This window comes from Pagrus major, chromosome 22 (genome assembly GCF_040436345.1).
Source record: "Pagrus major chromosome 22, Pma_NU_1.0".
Lineage (NCBI taxonomy): Eukaryota > Metazoa > Chordata > Actinopteri > Spariformes > Sparidae > Pagrus > Pagrus major.
In genome coordinates this window covers 12,390,431-12,413,091 of record NC_133236.1, presented here as the reverse complement: position 1 = coordinate 12,413,091, position 22,661 = coordinate 12,390,431, and the positions used below count along the sequence as shown (strand labels likewise).

The window sequence follows — 22,661 nt, the reverse complement described above, 5'->3', positions numbered from 1 at the left end:
AATATTGTAAATGTTAAAATGCTGAGTTCTTCTCCAAACTACAGAGTGCTGGATCTGGATTGACAACATCTGCACAGCCTCAAATAAGAGAAGTCATAAAAGCTCAAGTACAAGTGTCTTGTATAAGTTGAATTCTGAAAACGTACTTGGCTACATTCCTCCACTGGCCCAATTACACTTACACAGAATAGATTACAACCACCTCTGTAGTCGCTACATTGGCTGATATGCATGTGGATGTATATGATTCAGGCGTCGACTGATATGGCCTTATTCAGGACCTTTTGCAGGGATACCGATTATTAGAATTCAAGGAGAATGAAAATACCAATATTCATTTGCAGAACAAATTAAAATCATTAAACAACCAGTAATGGAATTAACAAATTACAACGTACTCAAGTAATGTTCATAAGTACAATTTTCAGGTACTTTACTTGAATATTTCCATTTTCTGCTGCTTTATTCTTCCTCTCCACTACATTTATTTGATCAATTAAGTTACTAATTACTTTGCCATTAATTGTGACGTGTTACCAATCAGATATTGTTGCGGGTGGGACATTGTGTGAGAGGACGCTGCACCAGAGCCAAAGGAGCACATTTTTAAATGTGTTTATTTATCGGCACTCTGACCGAAAAATCATAGATACCGATAAATAACGTTGTTTTTATGGTTTGGTTAGGCTTAGGCACATAACCTACTTGGTTAGTGCTGAAAATTGCCCCGACACCTTGATAAAATGTCCTGTGATTTCACACGTCCAAATGTTTAAACACTGTTTCTACAGTGGTCTCTGGCTTGGCAGTATTCTCATACCGTCACGCTGGGGTAGGGAGGGTGGACCCAAACGTATGAGACGGCAGGCAGGAAATGCAATGGATGAAGTTTTAATCAGGATCACGGCAACACAAGGCACAGGCAAACAGGAAGGAACATCAGGGAAACAGAGCAGCAGGCTCACAGGGCCACAACGGATGACCTGACAAAGACTGAACAAAATTCTGGACTTAAATACAAACTAGACTGTAGAGGGGATGAGGTGCAGGTGGAATGAAGCAGAGGAACACAAGTGAGGGTAATAAATGGAAAAACACAACAAACAGGGAAGGCGCAGATGGAAATGTTGATATGATACGTATGATTGGCAGCTAACATTTCACTCTGGAGACTGGGCTGGATGCACGGTGTATTTATCGAATAAGACAGACTTTTGTGCATTTTTGCAGAAAAGAAACCCAAATTCACTCTCTATGATACATCTGTACCCTGTAGAATAAATGTAATCCAGTAACTATGAGATATTATCTGAATACAAAATCATTTTAAAGCTGGATCACAGTCTCATAAACCGGAACAGGAGAGAACCAACAGTTACCTGAAGTGTCCCATAAGCTTCCAGATCGATGGTGAAAATGAGGAGGTGGAGGAAGTGAAGCGATGGTCTGAGACTGGAAACAGATCAACGTCGTCTCTCTCTCTCTGCGGCTCTGCGACCTTTTCAGATTTATCATCCCCTAATCGACCATGGAGCCATCAACACCGGCCAATCCTTCAGAGTTATCACAGCGCAGGTAAATAAAAACAAAACTTCAGGTTCTGGTGCTCAGAGGGAGACTGGCAGTGTTTATAAGAGAAATGTTGCCCTGTGCATTCCTACAATTGAAAAGTCATGTTCGTGGATTTATTCTGCAGTTGTACAGATTAAAGATGAGAGGGTTTCCTTTCTCTCAGCATTTGAAGTCCAGGATTTATACTGCTCCCAGCTCCTGTGTGTTCTGACACACAAGTTTAATAGCTTAGTTTAGAGGATGTTGAACAAAAAGGAATAACAATCCGGCAAAATCAATTTGAAAATCGTGGCATAAATGGTTTTAAAGGCAGTACACAGTCTCATGCCTCACCTGATGCTAGTGTCAGTGAAGAAGAGAGGTTCTAGTTCAGTCGTCTATGGTAAGACTCCAGATTAATGGCACACTGAACTGAGACTGGAAACAAAATCGAAATTCAGCTCCACTGGGAACACACATAAGATAAAATGACTTAATGCATACTACTGACCTCTGTCTTACGTTTGTGTCTCACAGCTACTTAGATGAGCTCACAAACTGTAGGACCTGGAACATAACCACAGTGAATCTAACAACCTTGATAAAGAGATCCTTTTCATCGAGTCTCAATCAACCCAAATTTGAAAAGTTCTCATTTTTGGGTGAGCTGTTCCTTTAAAAAGGCATACACAGCCTCTGGATTGGCTGAGAATAATTTACAAATCTCAGATTCTGAATTGCCTGAATCTGAGAAACACAAATAATCTCCACTTCCCACAATGAAACCTTGTACTGTGTCAGCACTACAATGACAGCTGCACCGTTAGCCACAAGATGGCGCTGTTTGCTACATGATGTTCCTCTGCGAGTGGATCCACAACATCTGTATACCCCCTCTCTAATTTATGAGATAATGACATCCATTTAAATCACGAGCGAATGAATTTTATTCAGTCGATGACTTCTGTACAAATAGCAGCAACATGACTGAAGGGCAGGAGAGATGGAGAGAAAAATGGTCAATGTTGATTAATCGGGCTGAATGTTCGAGTCATTAAGAGGTTTAATGAGCTAAGACTTAATTAAAAGTGCATAGGTTTGCATAAAAGTCAGCTCACTAAATCCCGACAAGCCACGACAAATCTCTTTAATATCAAGTCATGTCCTCCAGAGGAAGCTGCAAGATGTTAGAGGAGCAAGTGCAGCAAAATATTTCAAATTACATGTCACCAGACGCCATAACTGACCCCCAAAGTGAAGCAAATTCATTTGAAAAGTTCACATCTTGTTGGAGAAACGCTAGCATGAATAAAATGTGTGATCGAGTCATGTTTTACAACTTATTTGAGCCCACGATTGATGATAACGCGCATGTGTTTTAAATTCGCAGATTTCTGCATGGAGTTTGGTTCGCAAATTGAAACATTTGGACGACACGGGCAGTTTAAGATGTCCTGAATGCTCCTTTGGGACTTCTCAGTTCCAAACACATTTCTTAGGACTTCACTCACAATTACACTGATACAAACAAACCCACATAAGCAGACGGAGATGCTGACTTATGGCGCGCTCCCATACCTTATCAGAGCCAACTGACGCCCCGTGCAGCTCCGATCCCCCCAGCCTGCCAGCTCTCTGCTGTCTGGCTTATCAGCGCTGCTGCTGCTGCTGCTGCTGCTGCTGATGTTGCTGATGTTGCTGGATGCTGCACGGTGGCGCAGCCCAGATCCAACTGAGGATTTGAGGATGGAAACGTGAGGACAGCGGGTCTGTTGGAAGCGATGGAATAACCCACAAGACCCCAGTATACACTCGTGGTTTTCATTTGATCCGTCTCTCTGAAAAACCTGCTGCCTGTCGTGAAGTCGCTCCTAATGGGATTTTATTGAAGCGCGTCTCTCCGGATCAGGTGCGCCGGCTTCTCTTTAACTCACCTGGGATGATGATTTCTGCTTATTTTCCACCGAGCGCACAGGTGGGAGTGTGGATTTAAATGACAAAGTTTGGATCCTCTCTTTCTCTGGATTTGTTTCTTTTGGTTGCACGGGGGATGGTAGTTTGGAGATGAACGCGCCTCGTTTAACACATCAGTTAATTCTGGATGGATGCTGTAGATGTTATCACGGCTGCTCTGGCAGATGATCGTGTGTCTGGATTCACACCGTGGATACCTGCCGTGCTGACAGAGAGCTGTGTGCTCAGCCCGTGGTCGTTTCTCGAGGAAAGTTTGTGACTGGGACGCGGTGGAGGATGAAGGCAGCGCACCGTGTTCGGCTTCCCTAGACCTCCCGCTGACTGCTCCTTTAATCTTACACGTGATTTTAATCTGATTCATCATCTGTGGATGGATTTGTGATTAGGTGATTCGGAGGTATAGAGCTGGAGAATGTGTATCCAAACTGTGGAGTCCTGCTCAGGCTGGAGGGGAGAGCAGCGATCCCTTCCTGGGACCACAGGTGTTCCCTGTACTCAGGTGAGTGGAGTCCAGTGATAGATGTCCGATCATGGACTCACATGGAACATTAGGATCATCATAATAGGCTAGTATTTGCAAGAGAGATGTTTTTTTAAAAATGATCCACGTGTTGTTTCCACATTTATCAGGTCCAGCGCTCCAGACTCCATTCAAAAATCCAGCAATTTTAGTGCTGAATGCCTAAAGAACATGCTTTAAGATCTTCCTCTCATAGGCTAAATCTCCAGCTCCAGCTCTTTCATTCTGCACATATTGTAGATATATTGATGACAATGTTGGAATTTAGTCACAATCCTTTACGCAAAAGTTAAATCAGGGGAAACGCTGTGCAGGCAAGAGTCAGCTGTTTGAAAAAGTTCCACAGAGTGCTGCACAGTTAATGTCGAATTTTAAAAAATGCAGTTGTTATTTGTAAAATGTATTAAGTCATATTGAATTAGATAAATACATTTGCTAAAAGGCAAATACATATTTAATTGCTAATAATTGTCAATCGCACACGTCAAGAGGTTTTAAATAATCAAAAGTGCCTCAGTGACTTGTGCTGATGATTGACAATAAGATTCGATGACATCAGTAATAACATATTAGGGGGTCAGAGTGATTTTGCATTGTTTCTTTCAAAAAAGACAATTTAGATTTATGATAATGTTTAAAACAATATCATTAATTTAAAACGTTTAATAGATGCATGTGAACATGTGTGTATTGACAGACTATAAATGTAAAAAGTTCAGCCTGAGCAAAATGCATTTATCTGACCTCTTTGAATGTTCAGTAAAACCAGCATGGACTGACAACAGGTGATCAAATCTGACATAAGCTTTATCACCAATAGGGTCAAAAAAATCATATTGTGATTATCTTTGACAGATATTTGGGTTGTGATATGATTCACAATAATAATAATACTACATCCAGAGAAGAAGATCTGAAGGCTCTGCAGCACTACAGTACTTCATTATAATGCTGTATTTTTTCTATAGTTACGGCTTTCACTTACTCTAAGTTTACTTGTTTACTTGTAAGTTTTGCTTGAATTAATCCTGATTAGTTTGAGACTTTATTGGTAACTTATTTCAAACGTAAATGCCTATTTTCTTTTATCTTCCAGTGACTCCAAATCCCAAAATGCCGAGCTGTGGATAGAGAGGCTGCCCTGTGGGTCGAGCTGACCTGTGTCTACCTCCCTGTACTTCCTCTCCTCATCATTTCCTAGCTTCTTGTCCTCCTGTTTACCTTTTACTTTGTCTTTACCCTTTATCCTCTCTTACCTGATCCTCTCTTTCAAACCCTCTGCTTCTCTGTTTTTTCCTCTCCCCTGCATCAGCCTCTCACCCCGCTTAGCTCCTTCTCCTCCTTTCCTCTCTGCCTCCCTCGTTCTACCCACCACGTCCTCCTCTTCCTCCCCCCGCAGCACACATGCAGGCCAAGAAGCGGTACCTGCTCGTGTCTGTGGGGGCCGGTCTTCTCTTCCTCGTCTACCTGTGGGCTCTGCAAATCGGGGAGTTCCAGCAGCAGCCATACCAGTATCACCAGTTTCCCCAGTACCCACAATACCACCAGTACCACCAGCAGGAATACCAGTACTACCACCAGAGCCAGGAGGTGTACCAGCCCCAGCCCCTGCCCCAGAGAAGCCCGTCCAGACCGCCCAGGCACTGGCCGGAGTCGGGCCAGCTGCTGGAGCCGTACCTGGAGGGGGGAGAGCAAGAGGTAGATGTAACAGATATTCTTCTTCTTCTTCTTCTTTTTCTTCTTCTTCTTCTTCTTCTATACCTCTGTACCTCAAGTGAATATATATTAATTATTAAACATATATAGAAATAAGAAGAACACATATTTCTGCAAACTGTGTTTATGTTCTCAAACTTTTTCCAAGTACTTTTTTATTGTGAATTACTTGATAGAATAAGCTCCTCAGGCCTCTAAAAACTACTCCAAAGATACAATCTGAGAAGGGAACATCACTATTTGGGTAAACTGCTCACAGTTCATAGCAGGCGTCAGACTGAAAACAGCACTATGTCAAAAAAACCTAAAGGGCTCTGAATGTGTTGCTTCAGGTACCAGTGAAAGGATGAAATACGATCAGGAGGTCTGGCTGGATCCAAGCCAAAATATCTCACAGCTGTACAGTACAGTAAATACAATGAGGAAGGATTTCTCCCAAGAAAGTGTCCATGCATCTACTGAATAGGCCCATGTAGCAACGTGCCGGACGAAGCTACTTTGTGTTGCAACAAAAGTTGAGCTACGAGTTCAACAGAGAACCACTGATTGGTCTGTCTGAACAACCAGTGTTAATGATGTGGGCTACCGTCTCGTCTAATTGCTTTAGTGTGAACTGGCAGGTTTTCAGAATATTCTGTTGTAAGTTTCAACTTGTCCTGTGGCAAATCTTTGGTCTAAACAGGACTCATTTCCTGTGTTAGGCCTATCTATGAACTGTCAATGCAGGATTAAAGGATTGATAAAATGGTAGGCTATGTTAGAAGTAATTGTGTTGTACCTCTGGTTGTTCTGTTTTTTGTCTGTGTCCAGGAGGACAGCCCTCAGCTCCATCACCAGCACACCTCGCCTCGAGAACGTCGTGCCATCCGCGACAACATCTACAAGAACAAACGTTGCCGCATGGAAACCTGCTTCGACTTTTCTCGCTGCCAGTTCGGCTTCAGGGTTTACATCTACCCTCCTCAGAGAGGGGACGAGGTTTCAGAGACCTACAAGAAGATCCTGTCATCCATTGAGGAGTCTCGCTTCCACACCACAGACCCTTCGCGGGCCTGTTTGTTCGTCCTAGCCGTTGACACGTTGGACAGGGACCAGCTCTCGGCTCAGTACGTCCAGAACGTCCGGCTACGCATCCAAAGCCTGCCGACCTGGAACGATGGCAGGAACCACCTCATATTCAACCTATACTCCGGCACCTGGCCGGACTACACGGAGGACCTGGGCTTCGAGGTGGGCCAGGCCATGTTGGCCAAGGCCAGCGCAGATGTGGTCAACTTCCGACCCAACTTTGATATCTCCATCCCTCTATTCTCCAAGGATCACGCGCTGAAAGGAGGGGGCATAGGTTATCTGACGCTCAACGATGCACCACCCTCCAGGAAGTACCTGCTGGTTTTCAAGGGGAAGCGATACCTGACGGGCATCGGTTCTGAGACGAGGAACGCTCTGTATCACATCCACAACGGGGAAGATATTGTCCTGCTGACCACATGTAAACATGGCAAGGACTGGGAGAAACACAAGGACTCTCGCTGTGACAGAGATAATGAAGAATACTCAAAGTAAGACCTGCTTTTTGATCTTATCTTGATTACGCTGCTTCTCTGTGTGCTTTTAATCTGAAAAGCGCATCTTGTTAAAAGGATCTATTAGTGACTTAAGACAGCTCGGTTCACAGTCTTTGCTGGTCTTTTTGTCACTGCTGTGTTGCTTGTTTGTCTTCCTGCGAATGGAGCAGACAGGCTGTGTGTCTCAGCAGACATGAGCAACGTGGCAGTTATCTCATTATCGGCTCTTATTAGCTGTTGGTTATTTCAAATGCAGCGTGTTTTTTTGTGCATCATTAACTCAACAAGTGCTTGCTGTGTTTTGTGAGCAGGGATGTTACCGCTGTCGATCATTACCAATGTGGTTTATTGGCTGAAAACTCTCCTGCTCGAGAGTGTCGGGGACTTGCTGCTGTGCACGAAGCTCCTCTTCTTTACTTGAATGAAACAGGTTGGATGCTTTCATGTGCTTCTCTCACAATTGTCATGGGAGTTGAGCCTCACTGTTGTTGTGCTCCTGAGACAAAATGCTCCGAAAATGCAAGTGTGTATTGCAGTAGTGTGTGTGTGTGTGTGTATGTGTGTGTGTGAAAGAGAGAGAGAGAGGGGGGAGCGGGAGAGCAGGAAAGTTTTGTCAGCTCAGCAGTTGGTCGAGAGAGAAGTGATCTGAGCTGAGAAGACGAGCTCACCTTTTGAAATTTTTAGCAAGAGCTGGCAGCTGAAAGAAGAGGAACCGCTGCATGTGAAGAGAAATGGGAACAACACTCTCAACTTCTCTCGCTTTTTCCTGGATGTGTTAGCCCAAGAGTCATCTGTTGCATATTTTAGGTTTAGATATTGGTGAGACCCAAAGGGAAACCACTACGGATCCAGGATCCTGATAAAATGCTGACGGACAGCAGCAGAGAGCTTCTGCAGACAGTGAAGTTTGACTCCTTTCATGTTGTATCGTAAATTAAACAATGGCTGTATGAAAAATGTTTCCAGTTCTGTAATCAGAAACAGGTTTCTTAAAACGAGAATCCTGCACGTCAATCACTTTCTTAATGTCTTTATTCCTCTACATTGTGACGCATGCGTTTAATCCATCAATGCTCTTTCCCCCTGTCGGTTGATATTATATTTTATTAGTATAATAAGTCATTTGATGAAAGCAGTCAGGCACTTTTTCAAGTTGGCTCTAAAGTAAAATTCTGCATGAAACCCTGTGGTCATTTACTGCAAATGATTTATAGCCATGTTTGAGGTATTGTGACTTTATTAAAGATTGTTTTAATTTGGTGAATACATTTTTGGTCCTCTTATATTATGAAGCTTTGTATAAGAAGGGCCACATTTCCTTCTCTGTTCATGTAGTCTTGCATTGCCAGACCTATCGCTGTGTCAGCGCTGGAGAAAAGTCTCACTGCAGCCATTAGCATCCTGGTATAATGGGAAATAACAGCCTGTTCTCACTCCCAACGCGTCGAATAGCAGCCTGGCTTTTTGCTTTTAAGTTTGACTCTGGAGGTATCCTTTAGCACATTTAAAAATAAATACGACCTCATGCTGCGTCAATCATGTTTACACATTGACTCCGAAATCTTCGTCCATTATGGAGGCAGAGCTTCATTCATTCCTGTAAAAGCTTCCTGGCTGTCAAAATTCCTGGATCGCCGACCGAGGCTGACTGTTTCTGGTGCAATTGTGACAAATAGGCGTTTTTTGCGGATGTACTCGCGTTTAAAAATCCCTGTGTAGACCCGCTAATTTTGGTGGAAAAGCGGTAATAGTTTGAAGCTTAAGGCCACTGATAAAGCTGCTGTATTTGACGAGTTGGGAGTGAGAACCTGTCGGAAAAAAACATTTTGGCTTGTTTGTATTTCATTAAACCAATCACAACACAACGTTGCCACATTTTCACTTGCTTTGGTTGAACATTTGCACATAGAGAGCTGCTAGCTTGTTTGATTTTGAACCGTCTTGCCATTTTCAGTGTGTAGGTTGCTAGCTCGGAGGTTGTTGTTGCTCCCTGTAGCAACAGAGATTTTGAAAGCGCTAACACTCAGAGAGTAGAGATCTGGTGCCACCTAAAATAATCGACGAATGGAGGCCTACATCCGGTGAGTCAGACTGTTCTTCTGATGTGGATGTTATTACAAAATCTAATGTGGTGGAGAACAAAGCGAACGCAGCAAAAGTGTGTCACTTTTCTCCTGCTAATGGACTGCAGTGTGTTTCTGAAAGTCCAAGGACTGTAATCACTGATTCATAATAGAATTTCTATTTGCTCCACAGGCTCGCACCAATTGCAGCTCACATGCTGAGAGCACACATCTCTTCAGTGCACAGTAAATTCTGCAATATGCCGTTTTCTGAGTTAAAAATGATAACAAACACATGTAAATATTGCGTGACTGCACGTGACCATTTGGCCTCTACTTGCCCTCAGCCTTTGCGTTTTAGGACATTTTACTGCTTATGTTCTAGAGGTGTGTTGTGTGTTAAGACGGTTGTTGCTAGCAGCGTTTTCTTTAACTGTCTGTATATTAACGGGATGTTGGAGTGCATACAAATCTAAGTGTGAAATGTGTTGATGAATGTGGCTGGTGAAATGAGTGGATTTAGGATTTCTCGGTAGCAGCTTTGTAAAGTGAAGGAAAGCAAATGGGTTTGGTTACATAATTCATGTAAAAGGTGCTGTATTTGTACACTGTCTGCTGCGTAAAACAACAATGGTGATAATCAATAGAATAGATTAATGAAGTGAAAGTGCTTTGGAGGCTCCCTTAATAAATACAGTTTACATCAGTCTGTTGTCTGTCTCAGTCTGGCGTCGGCCTGACTGTAAAGCTCTCAGTTGTTTTTCAGTCCTCATCTTCTCTTTTGTTCTCGCTTGGCATCGAATCAAACAGCTTACTTAAAGAGATATTTGAAGGAACCTTGAAGGTTGCTATCTTTCACACAGCGATTTCTGGAGCTGATCAGCCATGATAAAAGCAGTAACTGATAATCAGTCATTAAATTGTAATTTGTTTAGTTTATGAGCTAACTAACAAATGGTTTCTAACACTGAGCAGGTGATGGTTGATGCTCCAAGAGTGACACTACTTTGATTTATAGTAGTTGAGTGGCTGTCGACTGATTAATCAATTCCCAACATAATTTCTGTCACAGCTGGGAGATCTTTCACCAGTCCTCTGAAGCTTTGTGAACACATGGTTTCTGGTAAATTACTGGGATAACTTACCCCCAGCTTCCACGGGGACCGTCTCAGCTGCGTTACGGTCGCTGGAGCTGATCGCGGCCATTCTAGACAATACTCTTGTTTCCACCGGCTGTGTCACGGCACGTTTTAGCAGCATCCCAGAAGTGGTTCTCCGCTCGGCACCAGAATATAACTGCAGCTGCGTCAATCAGCAAAGAGCAGATCGAGCCACGAAACCACCTAATTCATAGCCTCCTCAACCACAAGCACAAAAATCAAGAAGAAATGATGAAATAAGCGCAATCTAAACAAGTCAACAACATCAGGCAGGCATGACGCCCCACTTGTGAAACGTTCCCAGTGGGATATGAAGTCGCACAAAGGACGGAACAAAACAGGGTTGCACGTGCCAGGTAACAAAAACATGCCCAGTGGAATCAAGGGGTTAGGCAACTTTAATGATTTTCACTAGTCACACATGCAGCTACATTCAGGTACATATTTGTCTTGCACCTTTCGTACAAGACACGGCAATGCCTGAAACGGTGGGACAAGGAACAGTCTGCTTATGGATGCCATCGCCATAAATCTCAACAGAAGAAGATGGGGCACCTCCGTAGCTCACATGGTAGAGAGCACACAGCATGTTCTAAGGTTGAGTCCTTTTTACAGCAGTCTGGGTTTAATTTTAACGCAGGTCCATCTCTCTCTCCCCTATTTCCTCTCATTCTTCAGCTGTCTCTATACAGATGTTGCTTATTATTTTCAGGAACATGGCAGGTGAGGAGTGGTGTTTGTTCGGTGATAGTGTAATGTAATTAATATTCAATAAGTCAGCATCTTGTGATTGGTTCGCTTGCTTCACTTGAAAGCATCTTTTGTCAGAAGGACGTCACCCCTTACGTGCTTGTCTAAGGTTCCTGCTTTCATTTACAACACAGCCTAAATGGCATTTTTCTGAAATTGTTACAAGGTCTCGAGGTGGGAAAATGGGTGGTATAGATGTTTCCTGAATATTGATCCGTCCTCCCGTTCACACATTACTTAAACAACTTGGAAGCCGACTTTTTTGTTGGAAGGTTGATATCGGTACAATAGAGGCTTCCAAAATGTAGGGGAGGAAAGTACCCCAAAATCTAATTTCTGTAGAGCAGTTGAGGAAATGTACTGATTTATGTTCCCCTACTGGTTATATGAAATGAATTATTTCTTTTTTTAAGTTACAAAATGTAAAAAAAAAAAACAATCTGATTTCAGACTTAACAAATGAGTGAAGACAAAAGTTTTTTCCTATAAGAGTAAAATGAAAATGATAATCTTTATTTATATATTCATATAGTACCTTTCAAAACGGTTACAAAGTGCTTTACAATAGAACAAAAATTAATTTTAAACAGAAAGAGAATTAAACAAACTAAACAGACATTAAACAAATGAAATCACCAAATAGCAATTTTTAAAAAGATGATTTTATGAAGTGATTTAAAAGACGAAACTGAGTTTTCAGCCCTGATCATCTCAGGCAGGTCATTGCCAAGTCTTAACTGTGTCCTAATCTGGACACAACCAACAATGATGCATCTGAGGTTGAACTCGTCTGAGATTGTCTGTCTGTAATTAAGCAGCTTCACAATCTTTTGAATCTTGAGGTTGTGACAGAGAGCGCCTTCTCGTCTGTTTGCTGCGGCCCGCTCTGCTGTTTTACAAGCAGCACATCGATGCAGACATCACCCGGTGCAGTCGAGGGGAGATCCTACACAGCGAGGCTCCCTGATGGGAACAGAAACCGACGAGGATCTTGAAGCCTCGGGCGGTCGATAATTGCCCTCCAATTGAATTAAGCCGTGAATGAAGGGAGTAGATAGAGATCTCACCTCCCACTGAGCAGAGCGGGATTGAACTGCGCCTGTTTTACTGTACATAACAGATAACAGCTGGCTTCACCAATTAGAGCCTTGCCGTCTCAAGTGTCTTAAGTGTCTCTCCAAAGAATGTTTGATATCGGAGGCTGGGGGCTTAATTCACCGAACGGCAGATAAAACGCTTAATTCAGATCGCTGTCACGTCTTTCATGATAGCTTTCATGGTCAAAAGAGAGGAGGGGAGAAGAGAGAGTGCAGATGATGGTCAGATGTGATGAGAGGTACAGTGAAACCCATGAACATCTCACTTCTCTTTTGTCTTTTCTTCATAAGACCTTGAAGCTTATTTACCTTCGTCCTTCTTTATTATTTCCTTTAATGCACAATCTTTGTGGACAGGCCCTCTGTCAGTGCTGAGACAAATGGCTTTGTAACTAAGAAAATAAATATTGCTCAACCCAGTCGCCAAATTAAATGTTGGCAGTGTGCGTTTCTGCAAAACCAGGGATGTGTTGCAGCTTTACGTTTCTTCAGGTTGAATACTTCTATGCACAAACACCACTTTTTAGGGGTGGCTTTACTCCATAGTTTTCCCAGCGGCACGTCCGCAGGTCGGCCAGCTCGTATGAATGACATTACAACCAGGGCTAGTCGACAACTCCTCAGTATGAATGGGTGCTTGTGCTATTTTTCTTTAGAAAACGTGGATTCTTGTGATCTGATTCATACAAAACCATAGATCCATTTCAATGAAATATTTAGCCCAAAACATGTGTTCCATGCATAAATGACGACGACATTGCGGCTAATTGCAATCGTATATGCGTTTATATACTTTTATATGTCAAAAACTCCTTCTAATACACTCCATAACAGCAACTGACACCTCATTTTACCACATATGAGCTTTTATGCCTGCCCCAGAGCCTACAACAGCCAACAAGGAGCAACACTCTCTACAAGTTCTGTTTTATCGTTTATTTTTAGTATGAACGTGTATTTAAACTTTCTGCTTCATTGCCTTTTGTTTTTCACTGTCTGTAGTTAGGTTAACAATCTTAATCAGTTTTGTTCTTGTTGTTGAGTAAGATCACAATATGGTCCTGCTTTGTGACAGGACAGGACGGAGGTACAGGGTAGCACCTTTGCAGACTTCCCGTGCCCAGAGAACAGATCCTGTGTTATGGCATACTTGCAGACACCGTAAAAAAAAAATAATCGCAAAAAAATGAAACACAGTATTTTTCTATAATAAAGTTTTTTTTTTCTTTTTATATTTTTACGTATAAAAAATATGGTCAAACACTTTTATGATAGAAATAGACAGGCTTTAAAATGCAGATCAGTGCAACAGTGCTGTTTTAATTTGATTTTGATATATCATTTCCCAAAAACTATATAATTTAATCAATTATCAAAATTATATTAATATCACAGTCAAGTGGTGTTTTCACAGTAAGGCCACCACTTTTGGAAATAAGCTGATAAAACATTTTTATTTAAAGTTTATCTGATGTCAATTAACAAACAAATCAGTGTAACTAATCTATAGTCGTAAATGTAACTACATAACCAATAGTTATTATAGTGTAATATTATTGTATATTATTAGTACACAGTTACAGATTTCTAATGTTATTTTACATTGGGCATGTATATCCACAGTCTATTTTTGTTATTGTATTTCAAAAATACAGAGCAAATCTGTAAAACAAACAGAATACTTTTTTTTTTTACAGTGCGCATTAAACACTTGACCTGTCTTAGAGATATAAGAGGTGTAGTTCTGGGGAGAGCATGTAATGTAGTTGCTGCTCTCCTGGAAGATTGACATTGGTGGTAGAAAAGTGTGCGTCAACCATTATTGCATTAACAGGACGGACTGTATAACAACTACAAATACACCTAAAACAACTGTAAATCGCCATGATGGACAGATTTTCTACGCTCACACGTTACTCTGTCATCTTTTAACAAAAGTGTTCCATCACTAATTGTTTCATGATAAGAAAGTAAAGACGTTGGATGAATTAGTTAGAACGTGCTCTTTCCATTCAGCATTTCTAATTTGATGTGTCCCAGTGTGCATAAAAATACTCAGACAGAACCACAGCTGCCGTCACATCTGTGGATGTTTGGCAGCTGCAGGATTCAATATGTATGATGGCAGAAAAGGCTCCGACAGTATTAATTAGAATGTCAGCTGTGGTCATATGGGTGGCCGACGCTGTTGGTGTGTAAGTGTAGTGTGTTTGTGTGTGTGTGTGTGTGTGTGTGTGTGTGTGTGTGTGTGTGTGAGGGCTTTAGAGTTTTTTTCAGTTATTTCTTCCCGGTCTTGTTGTGAGATGTTCTATTAAAGCACATCAAAAGTCAATGTCCTCTTTCCTTGTTGGCGCTTATCTACCTCCCTTCCTCGCCATCCTCCTCTCTTCACTTTCATCTCTGATTCTTCTCCTCACCCTCCCCGCCTTTTTCCATGCTCTTATTCTCCCCGTCTTTCCCTTATCTGTCCTCGTCCTCACTCTCCTCCTCTCTTCCTCCCCTCTTCCTCCCCTCTTCCCCTCTCTGAGCTAAACCAAACCGTGGAAAAGGTTTAACTGCTGTCTCAGTGCATCTTTTAATGCAAGTCATGATGAAGAGAACCACCAGGAATAATAACACAGTCTGCCAGTTTCAGAGAGAGAAGGAGACAAATTCAGGACTTTTTCTGAAACTTTAATGTTTGACGAACTTATCGACCAAATTAAAGAAACAGAAATCAGGCTAAACCACATTGTTTGTTAAAATATGCCTGTGCAGGAGAAGGAAACACTGCATTATCCCCATCAGTATATTCTATTGATTTGTCATATTTGCTTTAATATGTAGTTTGTCCTTATCTGAATCAAGGGTCAAAGCATAAAGACATTTAAACACATGGATGCAGGAACTTCGGGTGGTGATGTGGCTGCAGCACCTCCTTAAATATGGCATCATAAAAACCATAAGTTAATTTAAAAAAACGGTTGATTCTATTGTATATAAAATATAAACTTCTCAACTTTGTCGTCTGCTGTAATGCAAAATGTTATTCCTTGCTGTAACTAATATTGGATATGTTATCATACAAATTAATACAAAAACATGAATGTCGCGCACCGTTTACAATGACGTCATTGTATAGACTGATGCCTCAACACCCCCAACATTGATTTTGACTTAACAGGGAAGTTAATGGCATTTGAGAAAACAATCTCACCACAAGGTTCATTTTGTAAAGCTTTCAATCATATCACACGATCGTCATCCGCAGATGGAGTTTGCCCAGCTGTCGGGGAGTTGTAGATGTCAAAATGTCCATATTGTAAAGACTTTTCATTCATTTTGAACTAAAAGCTCAGGGTCAAAGTTTATCTCTACTTTTGGAACAAGAGAGCAGTATCATCGAGGTTCATTTTGTCCTTGCAATTTCAGTCTTATCACACCATCTTTATCATTTCTGTCCCTCAGATGGAATTTGAGACAACTCCATCTGTTGGACAAGAAAGTGCTTCGATGCACAGTTTGTAACTTCTGCTGCTGGGGGTCCCACGAGGGTCTAGTTCTGCTCCACTGTCAAATTGTTAAGTGCATGAGGGCTCTCTCATAGACATGAACAGCTACTTTCTGTAAGTTCGCATTACTGTACATTTTTACCTGTGGCAATGACCCACAATTCATAGCGTTGTAACGTAAAAGACAGGGTTACAAAGAGAAACATCTGGGGGAGCCCAAATGAAACACACCATTACCTTGAGTAAAAGTTGGATTTCTCTGGGTTTGAACACAAATGGAAACCTTTGGTTAATGTAGTTACACAACTTAAAGTATAACAAAGGTCGAGTTGTTTGTACACATTTCAACGATGAAAACTTACATAATATATCTTTAAGAAGAAAGTTGTCAAGTATGGAAATCTTTTTTTTTTGTTTGTTTTAAATGTTTTTCTTATCTGCTTTCTTGAAAGGTTGAAAGTTCCAGAAATATGTAGTTATGTGATGTGAGCAAATAATTCCTCCTAACCACTTTGGGGAAGTTGCCAAGCAAAGTAAAAAAAACATTTTCTAAATCAAAACTCAACCCTAACCCTATAACCTGGAACTTAAATGCACTTTTAGAGCAATTTGATCCCAAACGATTTTATTAAAAAATTTTATGGGGGCGTATCTGAAGTGGTTACTGTACCGTTTTCCTCCTTGGATATTTAACAGCACTCAGCTGGAGGAAACCGAAAGAAATTAGTCGCAAATAAACTAAAGCACAGCCGGCCAAGATATACAGTAGTAGGTAATTTATCTGAAGGCTTTCAGGGCCTATAAATAACATACTCATGATGCTGATGAAAATAATAAATCATTATTTATTTCTTATTTCCTCATTGCTCAGAGGTTATTCTTCACAGGATCCTTAAGCGTTTCTTTAAGCGCCCACAGATTTCTCTGCAGCTGAACTCATCAATACATGGAAGGCTTCTGCCAAGGCTGGTTGGAGGGTAAAAGGAAGCTCTATTGATCAGGTTTGACTCGACCACAGCAGCCAATCAGCAGATGAATAGAGGTTAATGGTCCATCTTGGCGTGTGAAAGCCAAACATAGATTGGCATTTAGTGCAACAAGACCTTGGCATTTATTTCAGCTGACCCTCTGTCAGTCTGAACGGGGGAAAGAAGTTAATGTATCAGAGGCTGAAGCAGACACTGTGAAGATCACAAACCAGGAAACATTTGTCAGATTGATGGAATTAACTTTTTTGTCTCTGCTCTCAGAACTGTACAGAATAAATGGAAGGGTTAGTTCAATACATCCCAAACTATTAAATCTAATATTTGCCACCAGGATGTATAAACCTGCTTACCATCGATTTAACCTGCTGACTTTAATGCACCAGATATGACTATAGCTCAGATGTAGGTAGTTAGACAGCTTTGTTGACTTTGTTTGAGCTTTTCAATTCTCAAATAAATAAATAAATAAATTTAGATTTGATGTTTTTATTGTTATTTTATGATTAAAATAGATTTTATTTGTTTGATTTAATTGAAAATTCGAGGGTCACCAGCCATCCACAGTGCTGACTCTCTGAATTGTTTACTTTTTTTTTTCAAATTACTTTAATAACTTATTTTTTCTCTTTTTCTTTGTCTTCTTTTTCTGTGAAAGAACTCCTGGAGATAATGTGCATTCGCATTTTTTCACAGCTTTAAAGAAGCACTGTGTAGTTTTGATGAAGAAATTTTGATCAGAAGAGAAAGATCTTCATTGACTGATTTTTTTATGCCTGAACAAACTAAATAAACAAACTCTCTTTGTTTTCATTTATTACCTCATTACTATTGTAAAATATTAAAATTCAGAGTTTGAATTTCTTTTCCAAAACTACATAGAGCCCCTTTTAACATTTCTGCTTCTTTAAAAAAAATAAATAAAAAAGTTTTTGGTCAATATCTGTTAGGTGCACTTACTCCACTTATAACATTCCAGCACACAACAGGGTATGATTGATACTATTTTGCTGACAATGACATTAAAAACAACAAGGAGTAAACTACCACTGACCGCAGTTCGAGTCACACCACTGGATATATTTAAGGACACCTGGGGACATTCCTGGCCGTTTGTTTTTAAAGGAGATCTTCAGACATTTCCTGCACTTTTTGTGGCGACCAAAACCGGCTATTGTTCACTTGAAATCGGATCATCTCCAGTGTGTCGAACAAAACAGGTATACTAAGCCATACTATGATTTTTTTCTTAACCTAACCAAGTTGTCTTTTGTGCCTAAACCCAACCAGAGCATAAGCACAGCGTTGTGACAGGAGAGAAATAGAAAATTCAACCTAAACAAGCCCAGTTTGAACTTATCAGTGTATTTGCAGAAGTGTACCCAGCTAAAGTTTATTCTGGTGATTGGGTTGCCTCTCCTCCTAAGTTTGCTTTAAAGTTGAGCTCCTGATGCTCCACTCATGGCCTTTGCTTGATCTTTCTTTCATAATAAAACTCAAATTTTGGATCAGTTCTGCCTTGTAAGTGCCCATTCCTCAGCCCCTCCACATCTGTTTGACAGTCCTAACAACAAACAGTGGAGGAACAATCTCTTCTGGGGAAACAACATGTGATGCTGTGCTGTCTGTCTGCAGACAGGATGTCATTTTCTGCAGCCGTATGAAGTGTTGCCAGCCTTCTCACTCAGCCCTACATCACTTTCTCTTCTCGTGCTCCCAGAAAACGAGCCGGGAACACGATTCAACTCAATCACAGTTTTTTTCTCCTCCTCCACCGCCGTCTCATTTCCGCCTCTCTGCCTACCGCACTCTAATTTCACTGTTGTCGTTCCTTCTCTCTCCTTCTCCTTCTCTCTATCCATTTGTTTGCCCGGAGCTGACGATCAGTTGAGTTGAAGTAAAGGTGCGCGGGTCGTTCTGGGATGTTTGTCATCCATCCTCGCCGAGAGAGACAGAGAGGACGGAATTAGAGAGGCGCTATAACAGTGGAAACGCTGCGTGGCAGGATGGATTGCGGTGTGAATCCATCACGTTCTCCCACACACACCTCTTTAGTTCCTACCAGAAAGAAAAATAGAGGCATGTTTATCAGACAGAAACAACAAGTGTTGTTCTCGTATGACTTTTCATTTCCTGCACGTCAATACGTATTTGTCTCTCTTGAGCGGAGACAGAATGTACAAAAAGCAGAAAAATGGAGACTTCCTCAAACATTTCCAGACACAGATCACAAACACACGTGCATCATATGTGTCCATCTTTTCCTCCTTTAGTTCCAGGAACCCTTTTAGGAGTGTTTTATTATTGGAGACAGCACTTCTCTGCTTCGTCGTTCTCTCCAGCCCATCATCGAGTGAACATACTTCCACCCCTGTAGAAAGTAAGTTGCTTCTTTCTAAATGTACAACACCCTTTATCGAGGGTTCAAAAGTTGCAAAGTGAGCTAATTATTGTCAGGGAACAGGGACACGGGGGTTAGCGCTGATGCAGTTCAATGATTTAATGCACAGTCTGGAGGTACAGAAGGGTTATGGGATGGTGGGGCAGGCAACGGTCAAAAGCTGAGAAAGGAGTCCAAACAGGGGAACAACTCCAACAAGGATCAAAAGTCCAATAAACAGGGAAGGTCCAAAACAGGCAGTTAATAATGTAGATCTCAGGCACAACAGACAAAGGAAGGAGGAGTGGACAAAGGAAGTGAACTGGTATACTGTGTATAGCCAAGGGTGATTAGAGGATGAGTGTTTGGACGGGTGGAGAAGCTCTGCTGACTGTAGGGCTGATGAGAAGGTGTGTGGATGGGTGGGGCCGTCAGGTGATGAGAAAAAGGAGGGAAAGTCTGAGGAAATCTTGTAGAAGAAGGCAGGTCCGGGGACTTTGCAGGCGGGTTCGTGTAAATCGAGTAATGTGTAAAGCTGTTGCTTTTTCAAACTTTACTTGAATCATGTAGGCCAGAAATAATATTAAACCACATCATAATACAGAAGTATGTAGAAGTATAGACTGTAGAGGTAATCAAAATGCATTTTATTACTGTAGTCTTTAGGGCTGTATCAGTGGCTTTTGTCGCCGTGCAGTCTCATGCACTCACAGACTTGACTTGATGACAGTGAACACGTCACAGTATGTACAACTGAAGCCCGTGAGTACTCAGTCAACAAGTCCAGAGGATGGAAATTTGGTTTCAGCCACACGTGGCCAGGAAGATGTCAGCAGAGGCTGGAGACGAGGTGCTGAGGGGAGCTGAGGAGCAGCTTGTGACAGCTGTGTTTGTTTTCATCTTATTATTTGCCATTTGACTTAGTGAGTTTATTTTCCCTGTAGTCGCATTTGTTTTTCTGCAGCGTGTTGTCATTGTGGTGAGGTCAAGGTCTGGTGTTCAGCATGAGTTGGTTATTGTTAAGGTTAGGGCAAGCCTGTAGAGAATCAATGGAAGTCAATGCATTGTCCTCAAAAGAGTGTATGGGTGTGTGTAGCTTGCTGAAGAGATAGAAACACACAAAATTCCTTTTTCAGAATAACATTGTGAAATTAATCATCTGTATAAATGTGTACAAGCGTGTGAGCTCACACAACGCCTGATACTGCATGCACTACAACTCGGCCCAGTGTGTACTGTCAGCTCTCATTAGCCTAAGGCACAAACACACACAAACAAACACACCCACTTGCAGGCGAACCCAGTGAGATTCGACAGGCTCTTTGCAATAAATTTGTCTTTTAGCAGCTGCATTTATTCCACTTTTCTTTGAGCTGAGCTTTAAAAACACTGCCTGCGGTAAAAATCCCTCTAAAATCCCCCGACTGTGCGGAAGTGTCCTTGAGCCAAACAAGAACATGGCCACCAGCCTGAGATTCTGCTCTCTTCACCTTCCTGTAGAGGACGACATTAAATTCATCATGAGAAGAATTAAAGGTTACACCCTTATCATTATTCATAAATTCTTTCAGTGTTTTTTCTTTTGTCCTGAAAACGAAAAAAAAGTTCTGTTTCAAGGAATTCTCGAAACAAGACAGCATGTTACTTTTCCACTTTATCAAAAAAAATAATTCAGACAAAGACAGTCTGCCCAGTGTAATCTATTTATTTAATCCGGACCTGTAGATATAATATATATTTTTGTTAAATAGACTATTGCACTTTCTACAATGCTTTTATTGTGTATATTATAATTAGACAACGTGTTTTACTAAATTGATGAATAGTGTTAACACATTCTAGCTTATAATCAGTATTGTTAGCACATTACCTTGAACGGGTCACCTGAAAATAAAACTGAAGAAGTGTGGACCCAGGAACACAATTTCACCGATATATATAATTTATTTCTTAATGTTATTGTTTATTTTTATTGCATTTTATATCTTGCCTGTGTTTTATATTTATATTTGTGTTTTAGCGGCGTTGAATTGAAGATGACAATTTTAGGCTCAGTTATACAATTTTTTTTTTTTTTGCAACATCTGTTTTTTTCTTTTTTACAGCAGTTTTGCCACAATCAGTAGATCCTGGCAATATGGTATTTAACCATAAAACAACTCTGTAACAATAAAACAATAAAAGATTTATTGTGCCATAAACAAATCTGCTGCTACGTCTATAAATTTGTCTCGGATGAGAAGAACCACACACGCGCGCGCACACACACACAATGTGGGTTCTGCGTAATAAAAGAAAACGCAGCCTGTAAACCAGGAGAATCTAAGCGTCACGATGGGAGTTTAGCAGTGAACCGCCACATGCAGCTGTTTCTAGTTAATGCTGACAACCACACATATATAAATATACAGTGCACACACACACACGCACACACAGCACCTTATGCCGGAGGGAGGCGACTGTTTAATAGTTTCAGTATCACCCCCATAAGCTCTCCTTGCTCCATAACTCTGTCAGCAGGGATTTACAGCTCATTGGCTCTCATTATGAAAATGTGATATTGCACTTGAAGCCCCTCCGGCTATTCTTGGCCTATGGACTTCTGCAGTGTCATGGTTTACAGACAAAGGGAAACACAGCCGGCAGCCTCCTCATCCTGCAGGTCCAGAGAGGTGCAGACGCTCAACATCAGTTTATCCACATTTTTATGGAGGAGAGGAGATTTAACATCTTTTTAAACATTTTCACATACATTTAAAACGTACAACACATCACAGACAGTAGTGTGAGTATTAATATACATGATATTACACTGTAGTATGAGGACAGGTCCTGCTGGGATTAAAAATAGGACAAACTTCCTGATCGATATTAAAAGCAGGGGATGTCTCACTTGTGTGTATAAACGACACATAGCCTACACTGATTTGTAAGTGTTTTTAGTCACATTTTGCCAAAAATGTATCCTGTAATATCTATGGAAGGGCACCAGAGAAGTACAACATGCTGCAACAGTGAATTAGGAAAGTTTCTGTTGTCATTTTGGTGATATTTTTTGTCATAAGAAGGCAATAGGAGCATCTTATCATATTTACTTGTCATATTTACTTTTAAGGTGGATTATCCCTTTAACTCAGGCAAACTTCAGGTTAGGCTGTGACACTGATGCTAAGAACAACGTGGACTTTACAACCAGCTGTACAACACTTTTGTTCTTTTTTCTCTCATGTTTCACAAGTTGAAGTAGAAGATTTAAGACTTTATTCCCTCAGATTTCTGCACAAATTTGCTCAAATCTGTGTTAGTGAGCATTTTTTTCTTTTACCAAAATAATTCATCCACCTGACAGCTGTGCTATATTAAAATACTGATTAACATAATTATTGCACAGGTGTGCTTTGGACT

The 22,661-nt window shown here is 41.1% G+C and overlaps 1 protein-coding gene across 2 annotated transcripts in view; it reads left to right on the top strand.

Annotated features, from left to right (window-relative positions):
• Positions 1-5,449: 5,449 nt before the first annotated feature.
• LOC141017767 (exostosin-1) overlaps positions 5,450-22,661 on the top strand; it is a 275,169-nt gene continuing 257,957 nt past the window's right edge. The window contains exons 1-3 of one of the 2 annotated variants that reach the window (XM_073492502.1): positions 5,450-5,565; positions 5,665-5,743; positions 6,572-7,323. In XM_073492502.1, the coding sequence (XP_073348603.1) occupies positions 5,450-5,565; positions 5,665-5,743; positions 6,572-7,323 (947 nt within the window). Of the gene's footprint in view, positions 5,744-6,571; positions 7,324-22,661 lie in introns of both variants that reach the window. The other variant, XM_073492501.1, reaches the window with a different exon arrangement.